This window comes from Leucopleurus acutus, assembly GCF_964270905.1.
Source record: "Leucopleurus acutus genome assembly, chromosome: 14".
NCBI lineage: Eukaryota > Metazoa > Chordata > Mammalia > Artiodactyla > Delphinidae > Leucopleurus > Leucopleurus acutus.
Window position 1 is genome coordinate 31,796,091 of NC_139156.1, and position 27,985 is coordinate 31,824,075.

General features: G+C 42.7%; 1 protein-coding gene across 1 annotated transcript in view; it reads left to right on the forward strand.

Annotated features, from left to right (window-relative positions):
* Positions 1 to 437: 437 nt before the first annotated feature.
* ALDH18A1 (aldehyde dehydrogenase 18 family member A1) overlaps positions 438 to 27,985 on the forward strand; it is a 46,852-nt gene continuing 19,304 nt past the window's right edge. Inside the window, exons 1-7 of the mRNA XM_082854280.1 lie at positions 438 to 523; positions 3,734 to 3,849; positions 16,201 to 16,415; positions 20,846 to 20,995; positions 21,084 to 21,188; positions 24,912 to 25,070; positions 25,488 to 25,578. Coding sequence (XP_082710406.1) covers positions 3,762 to 3,849; positions 16,201 to 16,415; positions 20,846 to 20,995; positions 21,084 to 21,188; positions 24,912 to 25,070; positions 25,488 to 25,578 — 808 coding nt within the window. The 5' untranslated portion in view covers positions 438 to 523; positions 3,734 to 3,761. The remainder of the gene's footprint in view (positions 524 to 3,733; positions 3,850 to 16,200; positions 16,416 to 20,845; positions 20,996 to 21,083; positions 21,189 to 24,911; positions 25,071 to 25,487; positions 25,579 to 27,985) is intronic.

A 27,985-nucleotide genomic window follows, 5' to 3' on the forward strand; every position in this document is an offset into this window, starting at 1 on the left:
ATCCTCAAATTGTGTACATTGATCCAACCGATTGATATTTCTGAGGTGTGCCTGGGATATGATGATCAACAGTGACAAACACACCGTATGGGATCGACCAAGCAGCTGAGGGATCCAGGCATCTTTTCTGCCTCCCTGTAAGGCCCGATGGGCGACCCTCTTCAGCCCAGTTCCCGTCTGCTCCTGGGACATGGACATTCACCCAGAGCGCTCCAGCCCCGCCCCGTCGCCCCCCCCCCACCCCCCAGTCGTCCGCCTGGCCTCAGCGGGCTGGGCTCGCCACGTGGAGCGCGGGCCCGATTCTCAGAAGGCGTCTACGCCATTGCCGCGGCGCAACTCCGGGCCGGCCCCTTGCGTCGCGTCAACAGCGGAGGCCGCGCGGCCTGGGTTTACTCCAACGCTGTGGACGTAACGTCATCCTTGCGGGACGTGGACGGAAGAAAAGGGAGTGTAAGCCGGTTCCAGAATCCGTCCGCGTGTAGTACGGGCCGGGCGCCGGGGCTGGGCGGCTGCGTTCAGGAAGGTACGGGCGGGCGGCGAGGATGGCGGGGACAGTGGCGGGAATGGGGTGGCGCCGGTGCCTCCGCGGGGGCTGAGGCGCCTCCCGGGCTTGGGCGAGGGAAGGTGTGTGCGCAGGGTCGCGGGCGACCGAGGGGGCTGCCGGGGCGCGCGGCCGCAGCAGGGTGGCGGGTCGGGCCCGCGAGTGAGTGTGGGAGCGCGGAGGGATGGTGGCGGGCTGGGCCGCCCAGAGCGCGTTGCACCGCCACATGCCCAGGCGCGGAGGCCCAGGCGCAGCGGGGACTGCGGGCACCCGAACTCCGTGGCAGCCCTCGGATACACCCAAATGCAGGAACTGATCTATGTGGACGCTTGACGACCCAGCGGACCCCTTCTCCGCCCAGGAGTCCGGAGCCAGCTTCCAGTGCACCTGCATGGGTGGTGGGGTTTCACCCTGTTTGTGACTGTGCACACGGCGACTCTCAGGGGCGTGTGTGTGCAGTCCCTCGCAGCCCGCCCGGGCTTTCGTTATCCCCTCTTGAAAACCATTCCCCCCCACCCCGCAGCCGGAGAGCTCGCTCACCACTGCCTTTCGCAGCGTGGCATACGGTCTGTGAAGAGTTCCTTCTGGCACATCAGGGCGGGCCCAGATCCATCCCCTCCCCCATCACCTTTCTCTGCTCTAGAGGCGGTGAGCTTTATCTAGAGGCGGTGAACCATATACCAAGCCTGTGTTTCTGGGCGACGTTTGTTGAGACTAAAGTTCAGTTCTCTCTTCAAGTAAGAAAGATAAGGGCTTTCTATTTAGAACCTGTAAAAAGGTACTTGAGAAATGTCTTGAATCAAAACATGGAAACTTTTCATTTGATGACATGGAGTCTAGACAGACACACATAACCTTTGCTCCCTGGAATTAGCCGTGTACTTTTTGAGGGCATAATAAATTCTGGCAGGATGAACTATCCTTTGCAGTGAGGTAGGGGTCAGTCAGAGGCCATGAGAGAGGCAGGGAGGCCTGATTTCTAGATCAGTCTTCAACCTGATAACTTACCTTAAACATTCAGAGCTTTCAGTTATTCATAGATAAGAGAGAGGTAAACAGTCCATAAATATAATTTATGATTACATCTGTCTATCAGAGGATATGGAATTCTTTGTGCCTGTGACAGGTCCTGAAAGAAATAAAGAAATGCATTGTAAGATATCATTAGTGTCTGAAAGACAGACAGAGGAGAGCAGATGTTTATTGAGCATCTCTTGTACCCAGGCATTCCATGCATTCTCTCACAATAATTCTATGAGATCCTTACTGTTATTGTCCCTAGTTTACAGATGAGGAAACTGAGACTTAGAAAGATTGGAAGACCCACAGCTAGCAAGGCACACAGCTAGCAAGTGCAAAGCTTGAACCTAAATCTCTCCAACTCCAAAATCCTTGTGTCCCATGTTTACCATGCTGTCAGTGGGAAGTTTATAATCTAGTTGGGAAAATCAGCAGTAGCACATGAACCAGTCAGAAACTAATGCTAGAGTTGCCGGGGAAAGTTTGTGAAGGAGATAGTATTAGAATTTTAGTGTCACTATTTGATTATTTTACCCTTTTGGCTCTTCTAGGGTTATTTTGGAGAATTCATATGTAAATAATTGTTTAGCAATAATTACTGAAGGAATTTATAAAAGCAGCAAACATAGATCATGGGCTCATATCATGCTTCAGTGTTATGCAAATAATTTTCTCTTGGGACCTTCCATACTGTCACAAACACTGAAGTCAACAGAGAGCACTTAACACTTTCTGTTGCCTATTAGAGGCCATATCTTTTACAACAGATGTATCCTGCCAGTCTCTTCTCTCTTCTTTCTGTACCTTTGTGCAGTATAAATTGAAGAGCATTAACCATTCCTTGTTTCTCTTCACTTTGGGGCAAAATGCTAGTCTTTTGAGGCATGTTTAAGCACGTTGAGGCATGTTTAAGAGGGTTGAATATACTACCAATACGTAGAGAAGTTAAAAGGAGACCCGCAAGCAAAGAACACACAGTGTTTTTCTTATCTTGTGAAAACAACCATGTCCCTGTAGTGTAACAGCTGCAATAATGAATGGCATATTCTCTGTGTTTTTTTATATATATATGTGTGTGTATATATTTGTATATATATGTATATATGAAGATAGATAGATGAAGAAGCCCCCTACCTATTTGTGAAGTAAACTAATCTTTGTCTAAAACTTGACCCACCGTGGGAAAATGCCCACAGCCACTATGTTCTCAGCTCTGAGATTTCTAGGTATGTACTCATCCTCCAAGAGATGTGCCCACGGTCATTTCAGATGCCTGCCATTTGCAGGCATTGCCACTCCTTCCCAGGGATTCAAGAGTGTGCTTTGGATTCCTGTGGACAGCAAGAAGAAAGACAAAACAGCAGCCTCCGACCTTTCCTCCCTTTTCTTGTGTCAGCAAGGATCAAGCTGACGTTTCAAATATGTGGTTTTCAGAGTTCTGTCGGGAGGTGCTAGCAGGAAGGTGGAGATGGCTGCTTACGGAATGTTGAATCTGTTTTTTGATCTGTTGGAGACTCCTTAATGGTATAGGAATTGTGGTGAAGATTTAATATCAATATGTAAACATTATACCTTAAAGATTTTTTTGTCACTCAAAATATTCATAATCCTTAGTTTCAATTTGGTTACATAAAAACTAAAATGGGTGGGACTTCCCTGGTGGCACAGTGGTTAAGAATCTGCCTGCCAGTGCAGGGGACACTGGTTCGAGCCCTGGTCCAGGAAGATCCCACATGCCGTGGAGCAACTAAGCCCATGCACCACAGCTACTGAGCCCGCACGCTGCAACTACTGAAGCCCATGCTCCGCAACAAGAGAAGCCACCACAATGAGAAGCCCGCGCACTGCAACAAAGAGTAGCCCCCGCTCCCCGCAACTAGAGAAAGCCCGCGCGCAGCAACGAAGACCCAACGCAGCCAAAACATAATTAATTAATTAATTTTAAAGAAAAAACTAAGATGGTTGTAAGAAAGGAAGAATAGAGTCAGAGCCTGGGAAGGAGCCATTTGTTTTTTCTCTCTTTTCTATGTGTAGAAGAGGTGGGAGTTCCTCTAATACAGGGGAGTTTGGAGCAGGAGAGTCAAGTTTTTACTCTCAGTGTGGGGAGGTGGATGAAAATAAAATGAATTGTCTAGTATTTTGATTCTTCATTTTTTAAAATGCATTCTGCAGATACCTTGGTCAGTGACCACCTCGCAGCATGTTGAGTCGAGTCTGCCGCTCTGGGTCCCCGTCCTTCACCCACCGTCTCCTGCCCTGGGTCCAATCCACAACACTCTCCAGATCTTGTAGGTACCGTAGGAAACATAAATATGTGGGAGGTTTGGTCCAAGTGTGTTTCAACAAGGTTTTAAAAAGTAAAAAAAATGTAATTTGGCAGAATTGGACAAAGGCAGTAAGCAAGGAAGCAGCCTACTGGTGAAACGTCGTGTTTGTATTTATCAATAAAGTGAAATTTTTGGAGGGGATAGATAGGTTTATGGCATAGATTATGGTGATGGTTTCACAAGTGTATACTTACCTGCAAACTCATCAACTTGTGTACATTAATTTTGTACAGCTTTTGGTATGTCAAATAAATAACTCAAAATTTTAAAAAAATTTTAAAGATAAAGTGTTACCTTTATTTAATCCCCCAGGATTTTTTGCATGCTATTTTTCTTCATTCCTTCTTTGTAATTAAGTGTTTAATTTTGAGATAATTATAGATTCACTTGCAGTTGCAAGAATTAATACAGAGAGATCCCTTATACCCTTTCCCCAGTTATCACAGTATCTCAACCAGGGTATTGACCAGGGTGGACAGAGTCAAGATAAGATTTCCATCACTATAGAATCCTTCAAGTTTCTCTTTTCTAGTTTTCCTCTCCTTTCTGTCCCTAACCCCTGGCAGCCTCTAATCTGTGCTCCATTTTTATAATTTTTAAATGTTATATAAATGAAATCATACAGTATGTGACCTTTGGGGGTGACTTGTTTTACTCAGCATAAACCTCTGGAGATTCATTTAAGTTCTTGTGTCTGTCAGTTTGTTCATTTTTATTACTGAATAGGATTTAATGGTATGGGGGTACCACAGTTAGTGTAACCATTCACCATTGAAGAACAACTGGTGGTTTAACATTTTTTGTCTGTTATGAATAAGGCTGCTGTGAACATTCGTGTATAGGACTTTGTGTGCACATAGTTTTGGTTATCTGGGATAAATGTCCAAAAGTTCAGTTTCTGGGTTGTATGTTAGCTGCATGTGGTAGTTAGTTTTATAAGAAATGGCAAACTGTTTTTGCAGAGCGGCTGTACCATTTTACATTCACACCAGCAATGTATGAGTGATCCACTTTCTCTTCATCCTCACCAGCATTTGATGTTGCCACTCTTCGATTTTATCCATTTTGATAGATATATAATGATATCTCACTGTGGTTTTAAATTCCTTTTCTCTATTGACCAGTGAGGTTGGACATCTTTTCATGTGCTTATTTGCTGACTGTATATCCTCGTCAGTGAAATGTCATTTGCTCATTTTTAATTGGATTGTTTGGTTTTCTACTTTTGAACTTTGAGAGTTTTTTAATGTCTTCTACAGACTAGTCCTTGGTCGGATTTGTGATTAGAAAGTATTTTCTCCCAATTTGTAGCTTGCCATTTCAGTCTCTTAACAGGGTCTTTCACAGAGGAAAGTGTTTTTTACTTTGATGAGGTCCAGTTTATCAGTTTTTCATTTTATGGATTGTACATGTGAGGTCAAGTCTAAGAACTCTTTGTATAGCCTTAGATCCTGAAGATTTCCTGTTTCTTTTTCTAAAAGTTTTGAACTTTTGCATTGCAGTCCATGATCCATTTTGGGTTTGTTTTGTTTTTTTAGCATTTTTAGTGGAGTATAATTGCTTTACATTGTTTTGTTAGTTGCTGCTGTATAACAGTGAATCAGCTATACATACACATATATCCCCATATCCCCTCCCTCTTGAGCCTCCCTCCCACCCTCCCTATCCCACCCCTCTAGGTGGTCACAAAGCCCCGAGCTGATCTCGCTGTGCTGTGTGGCTGCTTCCCGCTAGATATCTGTTTTACATTTGGTAGTGTATATATGTCAATACCACTCTCTTACTTCATCCCAGCTTACCCTTCCCCTCCCCATGTCCCCAAGTCCATTCTCTACTCTGTGTCTTTATTCCTGTCCTGCCCCTAGGTTCTTCAGAACCTTTTTTTTTTTTAGATTCCATATATATGCCTTAGCATATGGTATTTGTTTTTCTCTTTCTGACTTACTTTACTCTGTATAACAGACTCTAGGTCCATCCACCTCACTACAAGTAACTCAATTTTGTTTCTTTTTATGGCTCAGTAATATTCCATTGTATACACGTGCCACAGCTTCTGTATCCACTCATCTGTCGATGGACACTTAGGTTGCTTCCATGTCCTGGCTATTGTAAATAGTGCTGCAGTGAACATTGTGGTACATGACTCTTTTTGAATTATGGTTTTCTCTGAGTATATGCCCAGTAGTGGGATTGCTGGGTCATATGGTAGTTCTATTTTTAGTTTTTTAAGGAACCTCCATACTGTTCTCCATAGTGGCTGTAGCAATTTACATTCCCACCAACAGTGCAAGAGGGTTCCCTTTTCTCCACACCCTCTCCAGCATTTATTGTTTGTAGATTTTTTGATGATGGCCATTCTGACCGGTGTGAAGTGATACCTCATTGTAGTTTCGATGTGCATTTCTCTAATGATTAGTGATTTTGAGCATCCTTTCATGTGTTTGTTGGTACTCTGTATATCTTCTTTGGAGATATGTCCATTTAGGTCTTCTGCCCATTTTTGGATTGGGTTGTTTGTTTTTTTGATATTGAGCTGCATGAGCTGCTTGTATATTTTGGAGATTAATCCTTTGTCATTTGCTTCGTTTGCAAATATTTTCTCCCATTATGAGGATTGTCATTTCATCTTGTTTATGGTTTCCTTTGCTGTGCAAAAGCTTTTAAGTTTCATTAGGTCCCATTTGTTTATTTTTGTTTTTATTTCCATTTCTCTAGGAGGTGGGTCAAAAGAATCTTGCTGTGATTTATGTCATATAGTGTTCTGCCTATGTTTTCCTCTAAGAGTTTGATAGTGTCTGGCCTTACATTTAGGTCTTTAATCCATTTTGAGTTTATTTTTGTGTATGGTGTTAGGGAGTGTTCTAATTTCATTGTTTTACATGTAGCTGTCCAATTTTCCCAGCACCATTTATTGAAGAGGCTGTCTTTTCTCCATTGTATATTCTCGCCTCCTTTGTCAAAGATAAGATGACCATATGTGCATGGATTTATCTCTTGGCTTTCTTTCCTGTTCCATTGATCTGTATGTCTGTTTTTGGGCCAGTACCATACTGTCTCGATTACTGTAGCTTTGTAGTATAGTCTGAAATCAGGGAGCCTGATTCCTCCAGCTCCGTTTTTCTTTCTCAAGACTGCTTTGGCTGTTCGTGGTCTTTCGTGTTAACATACAAATTGTATAATTTTTTGTTCTAGTTCTGTGAAAAATGCCATTGGTAATTTGACAGGGACTGTATTGAATCTGTAGATTGCTTTGGCTAGTATAGTCATTTTTCGCAATGTTATTCTTCCAGTCTAAGAGCATAGTATATCTCTCCATCTGTTTGTATCATCTTTAATTTCTTTCATCAGTGTCTTATAGTTTTCCGCATACAGGTCTTTTGTCTCCTTAGGTAGGTTTATTCCTAGGTATTTTATTCTTTTTGTTGCAATGGTAAATGGGAGTGTTTCCTTAATTTCTCTTTCAGATTTTTCATCATTAGTGTATAGGAATGCAGGAGATTTCTGTGCATTAATTTTGTATCCTGCTACTTTACCAAATTCATAGATTAGCTCTAGTAGTTTTCTGCTGGCATCTTTAGGATTCTCTATGTGTAGTATCATGTCATCTGCACACAGTGACAGTTTTACTTCTTCTTTTCCGATTGGGACTCATTGTATTTCTTTTTCCATCTCTGATTGCTGTGGCTAAAACTTCCAAAACTATGTTGAATAATAGTGGTGAGAGTGGGCAACCTTGTCTTGTTCCTGATCTTAGTGGAAATCGTTTCAGTTTTTCACCATTAAAGACAATGTTGGTGGGGGTTTGTCATATATGGCCTTTATTATGTTGAGGAAAATTCCCTCTATGCCTACTTTCTGCAGGGTTTTTATCACAAATGGGTGTTGAATTTTGTTGAAAGCTTTCTCTGCATCAATTGAGATGATCATATGGCTTTTCTCCTTCAATTTGCTAGTATGGTGTATCACATTGATTGATTTGCGTATGTTGAAGAATCCTTGTATTCCTGGGATAAACCCCACTTGATCATGGTGTATGAACCTTTCCATGTGCTGTTGGATTCTGTTTGCTAGTATTTTGTTGAGGATTTTTGCATCTATGTTCATCAGTGATACTGGCCTATAGTTTTCTTTCTTTGTGACATCTCTGTCTGGTTTTGGTATCAGGGTGATGGTGGCCTCATAGAATGAGTTTGGGAGTGTTCCTCCCTCTGCTATGTTTTGGAAGTTTGAGAATGACAGGTGTTAGATCTTCTTTAAATGTGTGATAGAATTCGCCTGTGAAGACATCTGGTCCTGGGCTTTTGTTTGTTGGAAGACTTTTAATCACCAATTTCAGTGCTTGTGATTGGTCTGTTCTTATTTTCTATTTCTTCCTGGTTCAGTCTCGGAAGGTTGTGCATTTCTAAGAATTTGTCCATTTTATTGGCATAGAGTTGCTTGTAGTAATCTCTCACGATCCTTTGTATTTCTGCAGTGTCAGTTGTTACTTCTCCTTTTTCATTTCTAATTCTATTGATTTGAATCTTCTCCCTTTTTTTCTCGATGAGTCTGGCTAATGATTTATCAATTTTGTTTATCTTCTCAAAGAACCAGCTTTTAGTTTTATTGATCTTTGCTATCGTTTCTTTCATTTCTTTTTCATTTATTTCTGATCTGATCTTTATGATTTCTTTCCTTCTGCTAACTTTGGGGTTTTTTTTGTTCTTTCTCTAATTGCTTTAGATGTAAGGTTAGGTTGTTTATTTGAGATGTTTCTTGTTTCTTAAGGTAGGATTGTATTGCTATAAACTTCTCTCTTAGAACTGCTTTTGCTGCATCCCATAGGTTTTCGGTCATCATGTTTTCATTGTCATTTTTTTCTAGTATTTTTTGATTTCCTCTTTGACTTCTTCAGTGATCTCTTGGTTATTAAGTAGTGTATTGTTTAGCCTCCACGTGCTTGTATTTTTTACAGATTTTTTCCTGTAATTTATATCTAGTCTCATAGCGTTGTGGTCAGAAAAGATACTTGATACAATTTCAGTTTTCTTAAATTTACCAAGGCTTGATTTGTGACCCAAGATATGATCTATCCTGGAGAATGTTCCATGAGCACTTGAGAAGAATGTGTATTCTGTTGTTTTTGGATGGAATGTCCTATAAATACCAATTAAGTCCATCTTGTTTAATGTATCATTTAAAGCTTGTGTTTCCTTATTTATTTTTATTTTGGATGATCTGTCCATTGGTGAAAGTGGGGTGTTAAAGTCCCCTACTATGAATGTGTTACTGTCAATTTCCCCTTTTATGGCTGTTAGCATTTGCCTTATGTATTGAGGTGCTCCTATGTTGGGTGCATAACTATTTACAATTGTTATATCTTCTTCTTGGATTGATCCCTTGATCATTAATGTAGTGTCCTTCTTTGTCTCTTCTAATAGTCTTTATTTTAAAGTCTATTTTGTCTGATATGAGAATTGCAACTCCAACTTTCATTTGATTTCCATTTGCATGGAATATCTCTTTCCATCCTCTCACTTTCAGTCTGTATCTGTCCCTCGGTCTGAAGTGGGTCTCTTGTAGACAGCTTATATACGGGTCTTGTTTTTGTATTCATTCAGCCAGTCTATGTCTTTTGGTTGGAGCATTTAAACCATTTACATTTAATGTAATTACTGATATGTATGTTCCTATTCCCATTTTCTTAATTGTTTTGGGTTTGTTATTGTAGGTCTTTTCCTTCTCTTGTGTTTCCTGCCTAGAGAAGTTCCTTTAGCTTTTGTTGTAAAGCTGGTTTGGTGGTGCTGAATTCTCTTAGCTTTTGATTGTCTGTAAAGGTTTTAAATTCTCTGTTGAATCTGAATGAGATCCTTGCTGGGTAGAGTAATCTTGGTTGTAGGTTTTTCCCTTTCATCACTTCAAATATGTGCTGCCACTCCCTCTGGCTTGCAGAGTTTCTGCTGAAAGATCAGCTGTTAACCTTATGGGGATTCCTTTGTATGTTATTTGTTGCTTTTCCCTTGCTGCTTTTTTTTTTTTTTTTTTTGCGGTACATGGGCCTCCCACTGCCATGGCCTCTCTCGTTGCAGAGCACAGGCTCTGGACGCGCAGGCCCAGCGGCCATGGCTCAGGCCCAGCCACTCCGCAGCATGTGGGATCCTCCAGGACCGGGGCACAAACTCGTGTCCCCTGCAGCAGCAGGCGGACTCTCAACCACTGCGCCACCAGGGAAGCCCTCCCTTGCTGCTTTTAATACTTTTTCTTTGTATTTAATTTTTGATAGTTTGATTAATATGTGTCTTGGTGTGTTTCTCCTTGGATTTATCCTGTATGGGACTCTCTGCACTTCCTGGACTTGATTGATTATTTCCTTTCTCATATTAGGGAAGTTTTCAACTATAATCTCTTCAAATATTTTCTCAGTCCCTTTATTTTTCTCCTCTTCTTCTGGGACCCCTGTAATTCAAATGTTGGTATGTTTAATGTTGTCCCAGAGGTCTCTGAGACTGTCCTCAATTCTTTTCATTCTTTTTTCTTTATTCTGCTTTGCAGTAGTTATTTCCACTATTTTGTCTTCCAGGTCACTTATCCATTCTCTTCTGCCTCAGTTATTCTGGTATTGTTTCCTTCTAGAGAATTTTTAATTTCATTTACTGTGTTGTTCATCATTGTTTATTTGCTCTTTAGTTCTTCTAGGTCCTTGTTAAACGTTTCTTGTATTGTCTCCATTTTATTTCCAAGATTTTGGATCATCTTTACTGTCATTACTCTGAATTCTTTTTCAGGTAGACTGCCTACTTCCTCTTCATTTGTTTGGTCTGGTGGGTTTTTATCTTGCTCCTTCATGTGCTGCATATTTCTCTGTCTTCTCATTTTGCTTATCTTACTGTGTTTGGGGTCTCCTTTTCTCAGGCTTCAGGTTCGTAGTTCCCGTTGTTTTTGGTGTCTGCCCCCAGTGGGTGAGGTTGGTTCAGTGGCTTGTTAAGCTTCCTGGTGGAGGGGACTGGTGCCTGTGTTCTGGTGGATGAGGCTGGATCTTGTCTTTCTGGTGGGCAGGACCGCATCTGGTGGTGTGTTTTGGTGTGTCTGTGAACTTAGTATGATTTTAGGCAGCCTCTCTGCTAATGGGTGGGGTTGTGTTCCTGTCTTGCTAGTTGTTTGGCATGGGGTGTCCAGCACTGTAGCTTGCTGGTCATTGAGTGGAGCTGGGTCTTAGCGATGAGACAGAGATCTCTGGGAGAGCTCTCACCGATTGATATTACGTGGGGCCTGGAGGTCTCTGGTGGTCCAGTGTCTTGAGCTCGGCTCTCCCACCTCAGAGGCTCAGGCCTGACACCCGGCCAGAGCACCAAGACCCTTGATGAAGAATGCTGCTACACAGGATGGTTTGACCGCAAGTGCCAGTCCCCCAATTTTTTTAACCCCTCACAGTGATGGCACAGTTCACACCATAGAAAGTGATGTGCTCTAAATGTCAAGGCTCACAGGTTTTCTTATCAGAATTTCCATGAGTCAACACAACATTGCAGAGAAGCAAGTATTCTCTGTTGCTACTGTACTCCAGGGCTGGGCAGACAAAAGAAAGAGCATCCTGAGAAAGGCTACCATGATGGGGTCCAAGTTCACAGTAGCCAGCGCTCCCCACTCCAAAACTCAAGGTGTACAGACAGCTGCTCTGAGCTGGGGTCTGCCTGCTCCCTCCCTCTCTGGGTAGCCAGCACTCCCTCCATGATCCATTTTGAGTTAATATTTGTATAAGGTGTGATGGTTAGGTCGAGGTTCATTTTTTTGCATCTAGAGGTCTAGTTCCAGCACCATTTGTTGAAAGGCTGTTTATGATGTTTTGAGTTGCCTATCTCTTGATAACACCTAAATGTTATCAACAGTCTGTCTCAAAACCTTACTGCAAGAGGACTTGCTTATCAGCTAATCAAGCTTATCATCATTGGAAAAATCTGTTTCCTATTCATGTAAAGAAGAGTGTAAAGTTTAAAAGTTCAGGGTCTGGAACTAGGCTCCCTGTGTTTGAAAACTATCTCTGCTACTTACTTAGTGACCACAGCTATGGATTTCGGTCACATTTCCATGAGTCGGCATTTTGGACCATGCTCAGCTACACAGTGGTTCCGTGTCCTTGTCAGCTCTCCATTGGCTCAGGGTTGATTGTTGAGGGCCAGGGGAGAATCTGCTGGGTTGATAGATCATCTCTGTTCCACATGGCCTCTCATCTTCAGCAAGCTATCTGTGGCTTCTTCACATGATGCTTCCCAAGAACAGCAAGCATGGCAGTGATAAGGTCTCTTGAGGCCTAAGCTCAGAATTTACACAGAGTTAGGCTTCTGCTACATTGTATTGGTCAAAGCAAGTCATAGGGCCAGCCCCTATTCAAGGAGTGGGAAAATAGACTCCACCTGTTAATGGGAGACGCTTCAAGTATTGTGGCCATTTTTCCAATCTGGTAATGTTGGTAAGTTACTCAACTTGTCTGAGCCTCAGTTTCCTTATTTATAAAATGAAGCTAATAATAATAATAACTAATTCATAATAATACCTAACTCATGAGTCTTAACTCATGAGAATTCAGGAAGATGATGATAACAATAATGATGATGATAGGCATAGCTAACCCTTTTTTTTAAAAAAATAAATTTATTTATTTATTGGCTGTGTTGAGTCTTCCTTGCTGTGCATGGGCTTTCTCTAGTTGCAGCAGGCGGGGACTACTCTTCATTGCAGCGCACAGCCTTCTCATTGCGGTGGCTTCTCTTGTTGCATAGCACGGGCTCTAGGCGCGTGGGCTTCAGTAGTGGTGGCAGACAGGCTCAGTAGTTGTGGCGCAGGGGCTTAGTTGCTCCGTGGCATGTGGGATCTTCCCAGACCAGGGCTTGAACTCGTGTCCTTGCATTGGCAGGCGGATTCTTAACCACTGTGCCACCAGGGAAGCCCATAGCTAACACTTTTTTATAATACCAGCCAATATTTATTGATGGTTTACTTTGTGCCAATCCTTGTTCATGCATTAACTCATTTCATTCCCTACAACAACCTTACGAGATCAATGAGATAACAGCAAGTAAGTGAAGGAGTTGAGATTCCAGCCCAGGGAGTCTGACTCCAGAGCCTACACTTGTCCTTTCATATATCCTCTGCCTCTGTATAAGGTACATGAATAGTTAACACAGTTCCTGATATATAGTAAATGTTCGCTTCAGTATTTTTATTGTTGATGTTATTTTTTATTCTCATTAGACTCATTCACAGAAGGAGGCACTTTCTGATCTTATCCCTAGATTTTTCTTTGTATCCAGATTTTTCTGGAACCCCATGTTCACTGACCATGATAAGCAGAAGAGCAGAAAAGAAATTAAAAAGGCAAAGTGAAAAAGCATAGAAATACAAACAGAGGGAAGTGGAAGACCAGGAAGAGAGATAGAAACCATGTCAGGGTTCCTTCCTGTTCAGGCCTGGAACACAGCCTCATTTATTACGGAGAATTAGGACTCTGGTGCTGAAAAGCTAAAGGGCTTCTCCTCCCTTGGAGTGTGACCCATGGCACTTTTGAGGAATATGGACAACCCCCTCCCCCTAACACATTTGCATACACATATACCTCGGTATCCCCTCATCCTTAACAGGAGGAGTTGTCTTTTCTTTGAGACTTAGAGCCTAAAGTTTCCTTAGAAGGTGGGAAGAGATTACCCATCCAGAAGCCATGGATTTTTCTTAACTAATCAAGGCCTTCTAGTCCTTCATATGGACCCTAAAATGTATAATACACTGCAGCACATTAAAAAATGCCCTCAAGAAAGATAGGGTCAATCTAGGAGGGTGAAAGCATTGTTGAATAGGAAACCCAGAAAAGCCCTGGACCGCATGGAGCTCTCCTTGGTGCAGAACCCACTGGATATGACTGAGCTTTTACTTGCTTAAAACCTTGTTCAGGGACTTCCCTGGTGGTCCAGTGGTTAAGACTCCGTGCTTCCAATGCAGGGGGTGTGGGTTCGATCCCTGGTCGGAGAACTAAGATCCCGTATGTCACGCTGCCAAAAAAACACACCTTGTTCATAGATGTAGCCTCTTCTTGAAGCTTATCAGCCCTGATCTGCTGTGACCCAGTTGCCTGCCGCGAGAATGACCCTTGACTGCCCGGCACCAAGCCACGCCACCCTCCTCTGCTGATACAGACTGCGAATCAGGAGTTTCATGCTAGTCTGGCCTGGTAGGACTGACCTGCTTGCCACCACCTATGTCCCTGAGGGTCCCTCTCAGGCTGCCCACCCATGCTCAGCACTTTGCCAGGCCAGGACATGCCCTACAGTACACAGGAGAGAAAAGTAGGCAGCAGGCCTAGTTCTGACAGCTGTCAAAGAGACACGTGATACTTGGGTGCAGCTCTGAGCTGAAGATGATGAGGGGTATGATCCCAGGTCCAAACTCCAGGGGAGTAAGTCTCTCCCTCTACCACCCCTCCCTCCACCAGGTCAGCGAGGCCAGAACTATTATATGGGTACAACTTTTAAGCGTAGACTTAGGTGTGTGCATTGCTTAGGGTAATATTCCTGAAGGTGGGGCCAGGGCACCTATACTGATGAGCCTGATGGAGAAAGGGAGCTCTCCACGGAACGGCCCTCACAACACACCGGTGCTTTCGTCCCCGGGGCTCCCCCAGCAGGAACAGGGCAACCCATAGCAGGGGTGCCAAGCCCCAGTTCTATCCCAGATGACGGGCTTACTGTGCAGCTCTCTGCTGGGGACTGGACTGCAAGCCTGTTGTTAAAAAAGACCCACATCATCTGTCTTGTTTCTCCAGCAGACTTGAAACATTGTCACTTAAAGAAACAGTTATTTAAGAGAGAAGGAAAGCCTCTTTATGACTTCATTTAAAATGTTCTTTCTCAAGTTTGTGCGTGAAGGAGGCAGAGAGGGAGGAGAACGGGGATCTTCTCGTCCGTGAGAATAGGATTCTGCCTGCTTTACCCACCATTTCTGTAGCGTAGAGAGAGACAGTGGATGCTTGATTACAGCTAGATGGGTCAGAGTGGTCAGGCGTTAGAGGCACTGGGTAGAGAAATTCTGAGAAATCTGTCTGTAAATATAAAGGGAGGTGATAACGGTTGATTCAAGTGAAGGAAGTTTACTCTGTAGTAATACAGTTATAGTAGAATAGTCTGAAAGGTGGCTCGGAATGATTACTTTAGTAACTCATTCCAATATTTATTAATGTCTATAGTGATACCTAGAGAACTTGTAGTGGGGGAAGGCAGTCAGCAGTGGTGAAGAGGTTCAGTGCCTGACATTCAGCCGTGACTGTTAGATTTTCAGCTTTTTAATCAAGTTTGGTTTTTTGTTTTGGTGGGGGTTCTTTTGGTTTTTTGTTTTAAACTCTTAGAAATTTTGTTCCATGTTACAAGAAAAAAGAATCAGGACAGAATTGATTAGGGGCAGATGTCTAAAGGGATACAAAGAAGTATCTGACTCCAACGTTACTTTCCCTTCAGAAAGTGCTCCAGTTTCTTTCTTCATTGTTACAGGCAATTTGTAGGGAGATTAGCTATGATTTTTTATTACTTAATACCTGTTACTTTGTTCTGTATTGTCTTAGCTAATCAGACTCACTTTTTTTTAATAGCGGTGTGGTTTCTTTAAAAGCACACATATTTTTCTGATTGTGAAAGCAATGCATTTTTACTGCATAAATTTGGAAAACAAAACAAGAATAAAGAAGAAAAATAAATCACCCGTAACCCCATCATGAGATAAAATAGTAATATTTTTATTTATTTATCTTTTCCTATGCATTTAGAAATGTATGTGAAACTAACATATGAGCATTTTCCTATGTTATTGAAAATTCTAAAAGTATTTAAATCTTTTGTCCCTTTTTTGGATGTTTACTCTGCTTCTATTTTTCCTGTTATAAATAATACGGATGAATAGCCTGCTGATAAATCTCTTTGTCTCCACCTCTGATATGTTCTTTAGAATAAATTTCTGAACATGGAATTGCTGGATCAAAGTTGTGAACATTTTTAAGGCTTTTGATATATTTTGCCAACATGTCTTCAGGGAAAAATGTTTCATTTAAATTCTTGACCAGGAGTGTTTGAGTGTACCTGTCACCTGTGTACTGGGTACAAACTCCACATGATACTAGAATAAAACATGCTAGATCGGTGTGGCTTTTGATACACTGGTTTTATGCAGTTAAGAATGTTAAAGCTGTTTTTTGGCGGCCAAACTGGTTACTATTTTGCACGCATATTTTCAATGAGAAATTATATTATGTATTGCTATCCTTTTTTTCTTGCATTTGACTTTGTTCGGGGGCTGCAGGTCGTGTCCAGCCTTCAGCCATCAGACATGTTCGTTCTTGGAGCAACATCCCCTTTATCACGGTACCCCTCAGTCGTGCGCATGGCAAGTCTTTTGCCCACCGCAGTGAGCTGAAGCATGCCAAGAGAATCGTGGTGAAACTCGGAAGTGCCGTGGTGACCCGAGGGGATGAATGTGGCCTGGCACTGGGGCGCCTGGCATCTATTGTTGAGCAGGTAATTGCCAAGATGGAAAATACAACTGAACTAAAACAAAATCTGCTTTTTAAGCTGTCATTAGAAGTTTCTCAGCTCGTAAAAATAATTCTGATTTGAGAACAATAGATTTCAACCCAGTCTGAAAACTCTGTTTCCTGATGAAGGTGCCACTGGGAGACACCATCCCAGGGCAAGCAGACGGGGTGTCAAGGAGTGGAGTTGATTTCATGCAGTTCATCCCTCAAGCGTCTTAGTGAGAACTAGCTTTGTATGTCAGTGATTCTTAATCCTGGCTGCACATTAGAATCGCCTGAGAGGCCTGGAGGTGCCTGGGCTTCACAGTCAACCATTTAATAAGTATCTCTGGGATGGGACGCAAGCATCTGTGGGTTTTTGTTGTTGTTGTTGTTGTTGTTGTTGTTGTTGTTGTTTGCAGTACGCGGGCCTCTCACTGTCATGGCCTCTCCCGTTGCGGAGCACAGGCTCTGGACGCGCAGGCTCAGCGGCCATGGCTCACGGGCCCAGCCGCTCCGCTGCATGTGGGATCTTCCCGGACTGGGACACGAACTCGTGTCCCCTGCATCAGCAAGTGGACTCTGAACCACTGCGCCACCAGGGAAGCCCAGCATCTGTGTTTTTAAAGTTCCCCAGGTGACTGATATGTAATCAGGGTTGAGTACCCAGATGGACTTGTGTGAATATTGAGCTTTTTTTTTTTTTCCAGTTTTGCTGGGCTTTATCTTTTCTAGTTAGACTAGAAATCTTGAAATAAGTATGAGCTATCATTGCAAAGATTTCCCAAGTTCAGATTATAGTGAAAGGACTTACCAGACTCCACAGAGAATACCCATATAAGGCTTTCATTTAAAGGCAAAGGGATACAAGGCCACAGAGGGAGTGTAAGCAAGCATTGAGGGTCTGAGAGACATCCTATGCACAAGCCCATCCCCCACCCCCTAGGGTCTTTTATTTGCACAGAGACCACACTCTGTCTCCATACTGAATCACCAAAAGATCTGTGCAAGGAATCTTGGCTTTGGAAGGCCTCACAGCAGAAGTTTTCAGTGGGAACTTTATGCCCCACTGGCCATGGAGTCAAACCAGGCTGAGCACTGATAGTTTATCAGTAAAGAAACTGACCTTCGGGGTCATCATGGGAGTTTTGGACTTTAAATATCACATCGCAAATCCCACTACCTTTATCTTTTCCAAGAGCAGGGATCAGCAAATTTTTTCTGTAAAAGGCCAGATACTAAATATGTTAGTCTCTGTAGGCTGTACAGTTTCTGTCTCAGCTACCATTGTAGCACAAAAGCAACCTTAGACAATACATAAATGAACAAGCATGGGCTGTGTTCTGATAAAATTTTATTTTCAAAAACAGGCACAGGTCAGATTTGACCTGCAGGCCATAGTTTGCCAATCCCTGACCAGGAGTCAAAAAATCCCAAACATGCAAGTATCCTGGAGATAAAGCTAGAGCTTTTCCATTCTAGCTGTAATTCAGCTCTATCTTCCATAGCCGTATTTTCAGTTTTAAAAAACAATTTTGGGGCTTCCCTGGTGGTGCAGTGGTTGAGAGTCCACTTGCCGATGCAGGGGACATGGGTTCGTGCCCCGGTCCGGTGGCTGGGCCCGTGAGCCATGGCCGCTGAGCCTGCACATCTGGAGCCAGTGAGAGGCCCGCGTACCACAAAAAAAACAACAATTTTGCTGGAGTTGGTATTAGAAAACTACTAACCTGAAATTTGATGGAATTTTCTTCATATATTTTCTGTACTAAGCAATTATTATCAAATCTGCCTTTCAGATTGAGTCCCTCAGATCAATGCAGTGTAACAAATATTTATCAAAGGGCTACATTGTGAGGGCCTTAATAGACCTCTAATGGTTGTCTCTGCCCTTGGGGAGCCAGACTGGGACTCCCAAAATAATTAGGTGATTGTTCAAGACAGATAATATCCAAATGAGAGGGCACAAATGACAGTGACTGACAGGTCCAGAGGTGGGAAGTTCAAATGAGAGTGTGGTCATTCTTGGGACTTCCTAGGAGAGCTGAGACTCAGGGTGGGCCTTTCTGACTGATAGGATTTGCACCAGCAGAGGGGAAATGTTCCATGCTGCTAAGTGCACATTGTGAATGGTGCCCCTGGTATTGTGTAGCCTGATGTTTCTGGGGACGGGGAGGCTCTACAAGTAGTTTCCAGGTGGGAGACAAAAGCAGGAATGAGTATGGCAAGCTGGTGGGCCAGAGAGGAGGTGAGAGGAGTGGTGGTGATCTCATCAGGGAGAATGTGTATAATCCCATTAGGCAGGGCTTTGAAACCAGGTAGAGGACTTGGGGTTCAGTCTAGGAGGAAGATTGAAGATTTTGAGCAAAGGAGAAACTTGATGAAAACAGTGGGGAGAACCTGGTAATGGTTTGCTTAGGTTGCCAGCTCTCCTTCTGGGGACACCCCTGGACCTTAAGGAACAGTTTTCTAGATCAGTGCAGTACTAACATATGGAGTCAACTGTCTTGTCCAAGGCATCTGATCATGTTAGATGGACTCAGGAGCTGACTTAAAGAGGCTTCCATTGGTCAGAGATGGGAATATCTGAACATCAATAATTACTGCACTGAATTTAAACACATGAAATATGTTTAAATCTATGAATCACAATTATACTTAAAAAAAATTCATTGGTCATCTTGAAGGATTCTAGAGAACCTACTCATTTTGGAAACTGGTAAATAAAGGGAAAGAGACACATATCTGTGCTGCCTTTCATATACAAACCATACCTCAAGGTAGCCAAATATTTAATGAAGGAAAGTTTCCCTTTATGGAATTATTCCAGCCTGTAAATAAAGAAGAAATGCATGAATTAGAATATCAGCATTTTATAGCCCCTAATGGATTAATAGGTCTTGGTGATGATGATCAACAGTAACTAACATCACAAAAAGAAAGACAGTCAGGCCTTATGTATCCCCTGATGGACACCACGACCTGTAAAGAATTCTTGACCAAAAAAATCAAGCCTTCATACCTAACAGCAGTTTGCAAGAAATAGAATACTATACCACAGAGACAGAAGCAGGAAAATCACAGCTGAGAAACCCTAAAGGACAAATAACCCAGTTTCTTTAACAAATTACAAGGGAAAAAAATTATAGAGAGGAACCTATGGATTAAAAGTGAATTAAGAGACACTTCAGCTAATTGCAATGTGTGGGCTTAATTTTCACCTTAATTTGAGCAAGCTGAAAAAACTGGGGAAATGTGAACACTGACCAGATATTTGATATTAGGAAATTATTGAAATATTTTAGATAATAATGGTTTTGTGGATGTGTGCCTATACCCTCTGTTTTAGCAATTGCTTTCTGAAATATTTGCAAATGAAATAATGTGTCTGGAGCCTGGGATTTGTATTAAAATAATGGTGCAGGGACTTCCCTGGTGATCCAATGGCCAAGACTGTGCACTCCCAATGCAGGGAGCCCAGGTTCAGTGCCTGGTCAGGGAACTGGATCCCACGTGCCACAACTAAGAGTTCACATGCCTCAAGTAAAGATCCTGTGTGCCTCAAGTAAAGATCCCGCATGCTGCAACTAAGACCCAGTGCAGCCAAATGAATACATAAATAAATATTTTAAAATAATAAAATAATGGTGGAGCTATAAAAGGAATATTGGAGAGTGAGAAATTGGCCATGAGAGGTGGTTGTTGAAGCTGGGTGAAGAGTACATAGGGTTTTGTAGTTCGATTCTTACCACTTTGGTTAAGTATGAAATTTTCTGTGATGATAAGTTATTTTTTTTAGATCATGGTTTATCATAGCTGTCTCCGGGTTCCTGAGCTAGGTTATAGGTTCAAGCATCAGGAGGAATGGACAGGTTAGGAATATTGAATCTTTGATTCTTTCATGTGGATCCGTCCTAGGTGGGAAACAAAGTAACCAAAACTGGTTCTAGGCAGAGTGGAACAGCACTGTCCCTGGTCTAGCCAGAGGCAAAGCATGAGAATCAGACGCGCCCCAGAAACAGCTTCGTCTCCCCAGGTCATGCCTTAGAATTTGAGAAGCCATCTGCTAAGTTTATGTTGCAATTCCTGGCTCCAGACTTGTATTCTGAGCTTTATTTCCTGAAACAACTGGATCTTCCGCATTATAGACTCCTCCACATATCTTCAAGTCCTGTGGTTGCCAAACCTACCTACACACTGGAATCTCCTTATTAAAAACTTCTCATTTCTATCTGCCACCTACTTATCAGATTCGAGGAAGCATGTAGGAGTCTGTGTTTTTACCAAACAACCTGGGTGATACTTCCAGAGCCAGCCCAGTGCTGGTCTGTAAACTGGCATTTGGGATCCACTCATTAGTCCACCCTCCCTGAATCTCTTGTGATGAAACGAAAGAGATATTACAAGGACTTGTGCCTTTTCCTTCCTCAATGTCAGGTGTCAGTACTGCAGAATCAAGGCCGAGAGATGATGCTGGTGACTAGTGGAGCTGTAGCCTTTGGCAAGCAACGCTTGCGCCATGAGATCCTTCTGTCTCAGAGCGTGCGGCAGGCCCTACACTCGGGGCAGAACCAGCTGAAGGAGATGGTAAGTGTGGCTTCCCCACCCCCTATAACAGGGTCCTCAGGCCCCCTTCCCTCGCCCCAGCCATACCTTGTCTGTTGGCATGTTACAGGCAATTCCAGTCTTAGAAGCCCGAGCCTGTGCAGCCGCCGGACAGAGTGGGCTGATGGCCTTGTATGAAGCCATGTTTACCCAGTACAGCATCTGCGCTGCCCAGGTGAGAGGCTGACCCTCCACAAGGTGGGTGTGGGACCTGTGAGGGTGATTCCCGTGGAGCAAGGTGATACGAGCAGGGCTCTGGAGCCAGACTGCCAGGATACAGTCTCAGCTTCACCACTTGCTAGTTGGGAGATCTGGAGAAAGTTTTTAAGTCTAACCTTTTTGTGCCTCAGTTTCCTCATCTGAAAAATGAGGATGTCATCAGTGCCTATTGCAAAGAGTTTTTGGAAGGGCTCAGTGAGAAAATATATGAAAAGCATTTAATATGTCTGTTAAATAGTACTTTCTCAGTAAGTGTTAGCTCTTGTTATACAAATAACTCTTAGGACTACTACAAGTACTGATACTTCTGAAGATAGAAAGGTTAGATATCTTTATTTCATTGGCTTCTTTGACTTCAGCTGGCTTGTTTCTCTTTGCACCTGGTTGCCTTATATAATAGATATCTACTAAGTGTTGAAGGGAAATGCTGGTGTTTGGTTGTTTTTTGTTTTTTTAATTATTTAACTTTTTTTTTTTTTTTTCCGGCTGTGTTGGGTCTACGTTGCGGTGCACGGGCTTCTCATTGAGGTGGCTTCCCTTGTTGCGGAGCACGGGCTCTAGGCTTGCGGGCTTCAGTAGTTGTGGCTCGCGGGCTCTAGAGCACAGGCTCAGCTCAGTAGTGGCGCACAGGCTCAGCTCAGTAGTGGCGCACGGCCTTAGTTGCTCTGCGGCATGCAGGGTGTTCCTGGACCAGGGCTCGAACCTGTGTCCCCTGCATTGGCAGGTGGATTCTTAACCACTGCGCCACCAGGGAAGCCCGGTTGGTTGGTTAATTCATTTAGCAAATCTTTATTGAGCACCATGTGTACCAAGGAGTCTGTTAGACATTGGGGATACTGCAGTGAACAAATCAGCCATGTTCTAGTCCTCATGGAACTCAAAAAATTTTAGTGGTCCCCCTGAATGTGCTAGAACCTTCTTTCTACATTATTTCTTTTTTACCTAAATTTCCAGAATTTTTTCAGTTGGGTTTTTAATCAGCTATACAACTACACACGAAATAGAAACATCTAAATATCACAAAACAACTGAAAAAATCTTACTCCCCAAGGTACTTTCAAATTTGCTGCCTCTGATCCTATCATTTACACAGATGTTATTATACACAGATGATGTTACGTATACATCCTTTCAGGTTTGGCCCTTGCATTTCCTATCACTTTTTCTGTTTTCCATCATTTTTTTTTAATTTTTTTTGTTTTTGGCTGTGTTGGGTCTTTGTTGCTGCCTGTACACAGGCTTTCTCTAGTTGTGACGAGCAGGGGCTACTCTTCGTTGCGGTGCGCGGGCTTCTCATTGCGGTGGCTTCTCTTGTTGCAGAGCACGGGCTCTAGGCGCGCGGGCTCAGTAGCTGTGGCTCACGGGCTCTAGAGTGCAGGCTCTGTAATTGTGGCGCACGGGCTCAGTTTCTCCGTGGCATGTGAGATCTTCCTGGACCCGGGCTCGAACCCGTGTCCCCTGCATTGGCAGGCGGATTCTTAACTGATGCACCACCAGGGAAGTCCCTCTCCATCATTTTTAAGTTGTTATCCACAGTGACGTTCTGGCATTATACCAGAGTGTCCTTGAGTCAGGGAGCTGAAACAGAAAGGCATGGACTTGGATACTTTTGTTTGTGGCTGGGACCCCACTCTCTGTAATCTTAGATTTTTTTTTCGGTTACATAAATGCAATGGAAATCTCAATTTTTGTCTCCTTTTATTATCAGCTCTTTTTTCCTCCATAGTGCAATAACAGTTTTAGTCTTTAATTTTTTTTTTAGGTGCATGGAGCCAGGTGAGGAAACTTAGATCCAGGAACTATGCTTTTGTTTTGTTTTGTTTTTTCCCAGGTATGATACTTCTTGAGGTTTTTTGTTCGTTTGTTTGTTTTAGTGACAGTATCATTAAAAATACTGTACATTAGCTGTTGTTTTTATTAATATTGATGTAAAAGAGCTCTGTGCCCTCCAGTTTCCAGCAAGCCTTCATCCAGGGGCCCCTTCACTCCCACACCTTTGCCTTCCCCATGATCTGATCTGTAAGAAATCTGTACCCTTTGCCCCTTATCCTATGGTTCCTTGTTTTCTTTAGTAATCTTGTTTTGAAGACCATTATCAGGGGCTTTTGAAAATCTCCCATAAGTTGTTTGTCAGATTAAAGACTTAAACAAGGACAACAGCTATTTTTCATTCATAGAAATGAAACTTATTTGCATCCTAACAGATTGCCCTTCTCCAAGCACATACTTTTCTCTCTGGTCTCTTGTCTCCCATGTCTTGTTTGTTAAGCTGTTGGAGCCACAGGTGTTTTCACTGGACCTTTATACCTCTGGCTTGCCTCTCCTACACACACGTGTTTACTTTTATTGTTTGACCTTGCACCACCAGAACCAGGATCTATATATTCACCTTTGTCCCAGGCCTTTTTCCTACAGGGCTAAACTTTCTGAAAAGACATTCATGATCTAACCCGTTCCATCTTCCCCAAATCATCAACATTTTTATTCTCCATCCCAAGAGCTAGTACAGGATCTGGCATTTCAGAGGTACTCAATAACTTTTTTATCAAATGAGTGAGTAAATTATTTCCCTTGGTGATGTTATCATTTTGTCTTCTTCGCCCACATTTTCCATATCATTAAGGCTGCTGTCGTCTTCTCAGTTACCATAGCCAGACCCTAGTTCAGGGCTTAACCATTCCCACTTGGACTGTTTCAGTACCTTCCAAGAATTCTTGGCCATCCGCCTCCAACCTTTTCCTACATCAGCGCTGCCCTACATCACAAGAACCCTCTTCCATGAACGTTGCAGGGATTTCACTGAAACATTTATTCCTGAGCTTCGGAGTTTGTTACCATTTTGTTTCTTACTGTCACCCCCCTTTATCTTTCTCTCCTGCTAAACATTGCCTAATACCCTGATTCAAGCCAGGGAGTGGAGCTGTTAACCGGCCCCCACACCCAGCTCTCCACTCTGCCTTTGAGCAGCTTGTGTGCATCCCGTCCCCTGAGCGAAGTTTTGTCAGCCCTTCCTTCAGTTTGTGACTAAAGACTCACCTCCCTAAACCTCTCAGACTCATCCCACTTGACCGTGTCTCTGCTGACTCTGGCAGTGGTCAGCCACAGAGCAAAAACAGGAACCACATGGCCCTATTCCCTGTGGTTTAATACATTTTCCAGGCAGAGCAACCGTTCATTCATTCACTCACTACATGTTTCAGCACCTACTGCGTATGGCCAGACTTTGAATCAGATGCTGGGATACAAAGATATTTTAGAAATTTATGGCAGTCATTACTCCCTCCAGTATCCCTCTAAAGTAGATACATTCATTTTCTTAATTTTGTAAATGGACGAGATTTCATAGCTCTCTGAGGATTAAAGTACTTTTCAAAAGTCTTAAGCATCCTAAAATAAATCTTCCAGGTGATTCTAACTTTTTTCCAATCTCCAAAAGAATTGGATAAGTCTCCAGAGATGTGTGTTCCATTCTGAACTCCTCTACTCTTAGCATCCTTTGGATGCTGTTCCTCGGAAGCTCATCATTTTCCTGTCTCCTGCGTTTTTCAATCTCTTTACCCCTTTTATTTTTATTTATTTTTTTAACATCTTTTTTGGAGTATAATTGCTTTACAATGGTGTGTTAGTTTCTGCTTTATAACAAAGTGAATCAGCTATACATATACATATATCCCCATAGATTTTGGTGACCAATTTGGATTTCCACGATGAGCAGAAGCGCCGGAACCTCAATGGGACACTTCATGAGCTCCTCCGAATGAACATCGTCCCCATTGTCAACACAAACGATGCTGTTGTGCCCCCAGCAGAGCCCAATAGTGATCTCCAGGGGGTAAATGTGGGTAAAGTATTACCGAGGGTTGAGCATGCTGTAGACACTAATGCCATGCTAGGCTGCATGTACTAACACCGGACTTTGGGCATAAACAAGATGGAGAGATGGGGAGAGAAGCTGGCATCCTGGAGCAGTGGCTGCATAAGCTCTTCTGAAGACAGGGGGTTTCGTTCAACTGGGTGAGGCGCAATAGTGATTTAAGGTGGTGCTGTGAGCATGGCTTGTGTATGTCAGTGGATAGAAGGGTGCATATTTGGAAAGGGGGTTGCCAGTGGGCATGGTGTTTTGCAAACTGAAAGGCCTGTAGGAGCTGTCATGCACATACTCAGGGTTGTTGATTTTTCCTGCCAGACCCTAGCTGAGTACTTCCGTGAACTTTTTTGAACTGCAAAGCTCATGACTTTTTAACCTGCATTTTAGGTTATTAGTGTTAAAGATAACGATAGCCTGGCTGCCCGTCTGGCTGTGGAAATGAAGACTGACCTCTTAATTGTTCTTTCAGATGTAGAAGGTACAAAGTAATGCCTTTTCTTTTTATCCAGTCTTTGTTTTAAATACTGTATGTGTGAGCACATGAGTTCCCCTCTTTGTTTGAGTGCTTCTGATCTTTTTAACTGTGGACCATTATTTTCTGAGCCATATGGTCCGAAAAGGGTTTTGTGATTCAAAAGAAGGTGGGGGTGGTCTGGGAGATGAAGTTTGAATGCTGAAATGTTGTTACCTCCAGGCACTTTAATTTGTTTTTTATAACCGCTTTATGGAGATACAATTCACGTAACATACAATTCACCTATTTAAAATTTATATTTCAGTGATTTTTAGTATATTCATACAGTTGTTCAACCCTCACCACAATTTAGAACATTTCGTATCACCCCATCAAGAAACCCATACCCATTAGCAATCGTTCCTCACTTCCCCTGAAACTCTCCAGCCCTTGGCAACCTCTAATCTACCTTCTGTCTCTGTTGATTTGCTTGTTCTAGACATTTTATATAAATGTGATCATACAATATGTGATCCTTTGTGATTGACTTTTTTCACTTAATGTTTTCAAGGTTTATTGATATTATACACATATTAGTACTTCATTCATTTTTATTGCCAAATAATATTCCACTGTATAGATATACTACATTTTATGTACCTACTCATCAGCTGATAGACATTTAAGCTATTGTGACTAATGCTTCTGTGAACATTTGTGCACAAGTTTTGGTGTGAAGATGCTCTTTATTTTACTTAGGAGTAGAATTGCTGGATCATATGTTTAGCCTTTTGAAGAAATACCAGCCTGGTTTCCAAAGCAACTGCACCTTTCTACATTTTCACAGTAGTGTATGAGGGTTCTAGTTTCTCCACATCCTCACCAACATTTCCCTCTTGGTATCTGCCTTTTTGATTGTAGCCATCCTCATGGGTGTGAAATGATACCTCATTGGGGTCTTGATCACTTTTAGTTTTAATGTAAATCACAAGACACATTATTTTAAATTGGAGCCACTGCAGAAAATCCAGGCTGTATGGCCACTGTGTTCTTCTGTGTTACTCTTTTCCTCTCTGCTTTCGCCTTCTTCGTGGAGGGGCCCCTCTTGGCTCCAACTTGGCTCTCCATTCACTCGTCTCACTTTCTTAAGCTGTTCCCGTTTTACATTTTGACCCACAGATATGGTACATGTGTCTAAATTAGGCCAAACCTACAGGATTCCAAAAGTCTCCCATTACATTCCCAGGAAGTCAGAAAAACCTATTTAGTTCCCTGCCCACACCCATGGCAGGTTAATATGGCAGGACTTTTCCCCAGTTTACACTTCAGCAGCATAAGTGAAGGTCAGGGAGCTGCCTGGTGGAGGCAGGGGCAGGTACCAGTGCTGTGATCTGTCTCCTGTGCACGTGGAGGGTCAGAGATATCATACTTACAGATCAGTATCTTTACCTGTATGAAGTCTTGGTACCATGTTTATTCACTGTAAATTTGAAGTCTCAGGATAGGAACAACTAAGCTGGGGTAAGAGTAAGCCACTCTGGAGAACAAGGCGTTTTGGTTAGTCACAAGATGTTTTTTCAACTTCTGATGTGTACAAATACTGTGCTAGGTGCTTTATAAATGTCAATTTATTCACCCTTGTAGCAACCCTGCAAAGTAGGTAGGTTAGCCTATTATTCAGGTGAAGAAATTAAAAATTGAATTCACGTTAGTTAAATGGTTTATTCAAAATCACATAGCTAGTACTTGGCAGAGGCTGGTTTCGAATCTAAATCTCTTCAGTTTAAAAATCTACACTCTTCTCTCCTATACTGCCTAGCAAGGCAAAGGATATGAGTTTGAGAGATCAATATATAAAATCCAACTTGAACTAGACTCTAGTAAACCTTAGTTTCAATGCAGCCTCAAACCCCAAAACTGGTCGTTTTTCAGGCTTGTGCTTTTCACTCTGATTAGTTATCCACTGAATATTGATTTTTAGAACATTATCTGAATTTTAAATATGCTCTTGGTGGGTTTGAGAGCTGCTATAAAGAAGAGGAGGAGGCAGAATAGCAGAATGCTAGGAAGTCCTAGGCATCTCTGGGGGTTTGCCTTAGAATTGTCCAGTACTACTCATGATCTCATAGCAGAGTGCCTTCTGAGATGAACCCAGCAGAAGACCCTGGGAACTGTGGGGTGCTGTGTTGAGGTGGATAGGGGTTGTGAGAGGTTATTTCTCTCTCCCTGTAATTGCTGCTCATGGTTTGCACTACTTTGTTGTGCACTGGACACTGATGTCCTCACTGCTCCGATTCACTTACTCTCCTAGAGAGGGTGCACATGGCACAGTTGTGTTAAAGATTTGGAATAGGGCTTCCCTGGTGGCGCAGTGGTTAAGAATCCGCCTGCCAATGCAGGGGACATGGGTTCGAGCCCTGGCCTGGGAACA